Source organism: Chenopodium quinoa, unplaced genomic scaffold (assembly GCF_001683475.1).
Source record: "Chenopodium quinoa cultivar QQ74 unplaced genomic scaffold, ASM168347v1, whole genome shotgun sequence".
Taxonomy (NCBI): domain Eukaryota; kingdom Viridiplantae; phylum Streptophyta; class Magnoliopsida; order Caryophyllales; family Amaranthaceae; genus Chenopodium; species Chenopodium quinoa.
Genome location: NW_018742577.1, coordinates 1,291,975 through 1,297,701, shown reverse-complemented (window position 1 = coordinate 1,297,701; position 5,727 = coordinate 1,291,975). Strand labels below are relative to the sequence as shown.

The 5,727-nt window shown below is 44.4% G+C and overlaps 1 protein-coding gene across 1 annotated transcript; it reads left to right on the top strand.

The window, feature by feature from the left end:
* Positions 1-770: 770 nt before the first annotated feature.
* LOC110720889 (protein MAIN-LIKE 1-like) lies at positions 771-3,868 on the top strand. Its single transcript, XM_021899972.1, has 4 exons — positions 771-898; positions 1,687-3,024; positions 3,105-3,530; positions 3,626-3,868. The coding sequence occupies exons 1-4, from the start codon at positions 830-832 to the stop codon at positions 3,764-3,766; spliced, it is 1,974 nt and encodes a 657-aa protein (XP_021755664.1). The 5' UTR covers positions 771-829; the 3' UTR covers positions 3,767-3,868.
* Positions 3,869-5,727: the final 1,859 nt, after the last annotated feature.

Below are 5,727 nucleotides of genomic sequence, written 5' to 3'. Positions count from 1 at the left end.
TTTGGCATGAGTGCATACTAATAGAATAACAAAATAACTAAAATTATGTTTGCAGAATTAGGGCATAACATGGCCTAACACGATGGGAAGGGTTGTGCTTGGAGTGGCATTTCAACTTTGTTCGGGCATGTACGCACACGGTTGAGCATAAAACATGAGCCTACTGTTGTCTATGCAAGTTAAACAAACACACTTCCCCCACAAATTTTTTTTAATTATTATTATTATTTTTATTTTAAAGATGTTAATTTATACATTACAAAAACCTAAATCATCCATGTAGACGAAATACAACGATAATATGATGCAATAATTAGTGTTATATGGAGTATTAAAGAGCATGCTCGGCAAGTATGAGCGATTATATGAGCATGTTCGAAGACAAATGGTTTTAGTTTCAAACAACCTAGATTAAGCAAACTTACTTGGTTTTGATAATTTAGCTAAAGGGAGCCTCGGTTTCTCAATTAGAGAAACATAAAGTATTTCTCAAAATGATATATTTGTAAAAAAAAAAATAAGGAAGTGTATGAATATTTTGTATTTACTGTTGTACTAACTTTTTATTTTGTTGTTTCCTTCTACTTCTTGCTCGATCTTCTTTATCTCCTTCTTCTTCCTCTTCTTCTCGGTAATTGTGATTTCCTCCTCCCCCATTGAATTTACTCATGTACCACCCTTTTCTCAATTGCTAAACATCGCCCGCGAATCTCCACATAAAGCCCACAAAATTAGAGTGAATTGTCACTTTTGCCCTCAAAGTAAAAAACACAATTTCTTCTCTCAATTCTCTACTTCCACTTTCTCTCTCTAAAAAACTTTCCGAGCGATGTCGAGGCGGCCCGGCAAGGAAGTGGCGGCACAGGCGGCGGGTGGACAGCGGTTTTCCGGCGAGAAGGTATTTTTTATTAATTTTGTGTTTAAAAATTAAAAAAAAAAAGGTCGGAGGCGGTGGCGGCGCCTAGGCCAGACGCCACCACCACGGCGGCGGCGTCTAGCCCAGACGCCACTACCACGGCGGCGGCGCCTAGGCCAGACGCCGTGACGGTGGCGGTGGCGTCTGGCCCAGGCGCCAGAACCACGGCACCGACGTCTGGCCTAGGCGCCGCCGCCGTGGTAGTGGCGTCTGGGCTAGACGCCGCCGCCACCGTCACGGCGTCTGGCCTAGGCGCCGCCGCCTTTTTATTTTTTTTTTTAATTTTTTTTTGGTTTTAAATTTGAAATTTAATTTTCGAAAATAATTATTTTTTTTTTGATTTTTTTTTAAATTTGTTTTTCTTTTTTTTAATTTTAAATTTTATGTTTCTGATTTTTTTTTTATTTTGTTTTAAATTTTGTTGGTTTTTTTTAAAAAAATTTTATGTTCCCTTTTTTTTGTTATAAATTTTTTTTAAAATTTTGATGTTCTTCTTTTTTTAAGTTTTTATAATTTTATATTTTTCACTTTGTTTTTTCCAATTTGTTTTTTTTGGGTAATTTTTTTTTTTGCTTTGTTTTTTCCAATTTTTTATTTATTTATTTATTAGGTTATTAATTTTTTTATTTTTAGGTTGTTAATATTTTGTAATGTTTTTAATTTATTTTCCATCATATGTATATTGTTTTATTTATTTATTTTAATTACTTTTTTTATGTTTATATTACATGTTTATATTGCATATTACATGTTTTGTTATTTTGTGTTAGGCATCGTATTTTCGTTCTGGGGCTGGGAAGAGTATGGACATTATGAGAAGTACGATGAACTCAATGGAGAGCTCGGGGCCCAGACACGTTAGATCCCGTGGTATTTCGGCCTCGGCTCGTAGAGAACGGGTGCACTATTCTGAGGATGATGAAGATGATGATGGTGATGAGGAGGAGGAGGAGGAGGATGCAGATGAGGATGTGGACGATCAGAGTGGACCATATGATGATTACGGTCCATTCAGTCAGAGGCTTGATGATGTGTATGAGACGCGTAGGGTAGACGTGCGTAAGGGTAGAGATGGTAGATTTGTTAGTAGATCTGGCACATCATCTGCGTCCACTGTGTCTGCGGTTAGCAGAAAACGGTCGAGGGCCGTTAATGATTCTTGGGTGGTGAGGGGCGAGGTGGCTGGGGGACCTATAGACGGGAGTGTGATTCCTAGCTTTCTAGGACACATCGCTACCCGTATTTGGGAGGACCAAGAGCGGGCTTTGGATAGCGGCATTTTGAAATGCCAAACCCGGGAGAGGACTTGTAACTTCTTGTGTAGTTGGGCTGAGGCTTGGCCGGAGGAGAGCGAGATGGTCGGCCGATTGAGGGCCACTAGAGTGAGCCACCTTCCTGCCACCATGCATGAGAGGATTGACTCGACGCTGATCACGGCTTTCGTTGAGCGATGGCAGCCGGACACGAACTCTTTCCACCTTCCGTTCGGTGAGATGACGATCATGTTGCATGACGTCGAGGCCATCCTTGGGATTCCCGTAGAGGGAAACCGAGCATCTGTTGTCACAGATGCGGATCAGGCAGATTTATTGGCGGAGCTGTTGGCGGTGGATAGGGCTGCGCTGTACACAGCGGCACTTGGTGTGTGGGATCACGGCGGTGTTAAGATCGCAGCAGTTTTGCAGCGATGTTTGCACCCCACTTCACGTAGGACGCAGGACACACAGCTGGCTGCATATGTTTTTCTTCTTCTCGGGTGTACCTTGTTTCCGGATAAGAGCGGAAACAAGCTCAGGCCACGCGACATAGTTGACGCGTGTGAGCCCGACAGAGTAGGCCAGTTTTCTTGGGGGTCGGCTACATTAGCGTACATGTATCGCCAGTTAGGATTCTCGAGCCGGGCTGATGCGGCAGGTATCACTGGATGTATGACGTTGTTACAGACGTGGATATACGAGTATTTCCCGGCGTTTCGACCACACCGCGACCCGGTTCCTATTGGGGATGGCCAGCCACGTGCCTGTGCGTGGAGTCCGCGTGTCGAGAAGAAGTCCATTGACCGCCTGCGATCGATACGGTTATTGCTTGACAGGATGTCCCCATTAGAGGTAAAGTGTTTAAATTATTTCTACTTTTATAGTTTGATGTGTTTATTGTATGAATCTTACTAATTTTAAAAAATGTGCAGGTGAACTGGATGCCTTTCGGCCAGAACCCTAGTAATAGGGTACCCAGGACCCTCTACACGGGACTGATTCAGTATCGTGAGATCGTAGAGGCGTACATGCCGCAGCGCTGTCTTCGCCAGCTTGGATATGTCCAAGTTGTTCCTCCTCCACCAGCATGGCCCAGTAAGGCCGTCCGATCTGCGTCGTTGAAGGAGTACGTCGTCCAATGGCCGGCAAGCATGATTGGCACGTGGGAGCAGTTTCCGATGGTTGCCCGCATATGGATTGAGCAGTTGCAGCGGCCGCCAACTGGGGTGGCTGCCATGTGTGACCAGCACTACATGGAGTGGTACAACCGGCACTCGCACCCGAGGTTGATCAGAGACGTCCACCACGGCGACGACGCCGATGATGATGATGTGCCACCGCCCACTGCCGTGGATGCGGTACGTCTCATAAAACATTTGTAGTTGTGTTTTTTTTCATATAATACGTCTCATAATACGTCGTTATTGAATTTTATGTGTTTTGTTATGTGTAGTGGATGGGAAAGATGACGCAGTTGGGACACAGACTTTTTGAGGAGAGGGACAACATGACGACTGCAACAGGCAGAGCTGTTATTGATGAACTGGAACGGGCCCTTGAGCAGTGGCAGTGGGCGTCACAGAGAGATTATTGATATGTCGGCAGTGCATTTATAAAACATTTTCCTAGTTGTTTGTAAAAGTTAACATTATCTGTTCTTATAATTATTATTTTAAGTTCTTAGAATTTGACATTATATTTTTAGTTTTTATAACTTTTATTTTAAGTTGTAATTAGTGGGCATACGAAAACTAAATACAGGTTGACATTTAAATGGGAAAACTAAATACGAAAATTAGAATCCGAAAATTAAATTAATGGGAAAAACATAGCAATAGCAATATTAGGTCACATAGAAAAGGCAACTAGATTGTTCCACTGCTGCACCCGGTCATGATATAACGCATCCCAGCCCTCTACGCTTGCTGTACGAATGGTGTACCACGTTGGTATAATCGGTGGGACCGGAAAATCGGGTGACAGGTCCAGTCGGATGAAATGTCTGTATGACGGCCCCAGAAATCCAATAGCAACCTCTCTTACCGGTCTGGTGACGGTCTCACGCGAACACCAAGGCAGAACCGTGGTACACGGATAGTAAGCTCGACCATGCAAACCAAGGCCGAAATGCATCACTGCACACTTGTAGATGTTTGCAACGGCGAAGAGATCAAGGGGCGCGTCGAACCAATGATTTTGACCGCAACGTCCTCCTCCCCACCGGATACGCTGCAGAGACCTATCCAAGTCCTGTCCGTACACGTGGCGATAAACAGCTCGGTTTGAGGCGATTTCACTGTACATCAACTGACGCACTAAACCGTAGTTGTCTTCACCCATCTGAAACACATCAGCCACAACCCGAAATCCACAGTTACCATCTGCAACCACATCATTCCACCCGTCCAGGAACGGCATCATGAGTCACCGATATAGCACATCCGCACCGAATAGCCACTTCATCACCCAACTCCCTCATCCTGGTGTGCTCGCTCAGAATCAACCCCAAGCAGTAGTGTGACACACGACCATGGAGAATCTTAAATATGAAATGGCTATACATCGTGCCATGTCGCCGTCTGGAGTCCTCGAGAGAGTTCTTGATGTCGTTCCTCTGAGTATCAATAGCCTTGTTTATTCTCTCGAACAGTGTATCCAGAGCAGAGGTGGAAGAATCAATCCAGTCCTTCAGAGCTCTATGAGCGCTCTCAACTCTACATGTAGTAGTGTTTCCAAAATGAAGAACTTGGTTTGTCCAATATTTGACAAACTTTTCCCTCTGAGGCACCCACTGCTGCATCACATAGTCTACGATTGCCGGGCACCATTGGTATGCATCCTTGAAGTTATCCAAGGCTCGGTCGTACTCTGCCTCCGTGGTAGCTTGCAGGATCTTCCGCCACTTACCATTTACCAATCTCTCTGCTGAATCTAAGTTCTTGTTGAAAAGGTTGTAGGCTTTGACTTTCACGCATTTGTTGATGTGCCATGTGCACAGTAAATGGCTCGACTCCGGAAACAGCTCCGCTATAGGGGCAAAGAGACCTCCCTCACAATCGCTGACGATGGCCGATGGCTGAACACTTGGGCCGATGTAATTTCTCAACTTCTCCAACACCCAACGGTAACTCGCAACCGTCTCATCCTTCATAACTGCATAACCAATCAAAAAGTTCTGGTTCGTTGGAGTCATCCCAACCATCTCAACCAGTGGAAACTTATACTTGTTTGTCTTGTACGTTGAATCGATCAGAATCACAGATGGCCAAGACGAAATCATATCAGCACAATCAGGATGCACAAGGAACAAATGAGTCACCTCCGATGTGTCTTCATCAGATTCAAACCAGTACAGGTAACCACGTGCTTGTGCCTGGTGTAGAAGCTGCTGTATAGGGTTCCTTCCCTCTGACCGTTCAAACCTCAATTTATGTCTGACGTTGTAGATGTGTCTTCGGTTTGGCTGGTCTTCAGGAAATTTCTCCAACACAGATGCTAATATTTTAGCAGGCTTCACTTGAGCATCACTCATTTCTTTTACAATTAGTTTCGCAG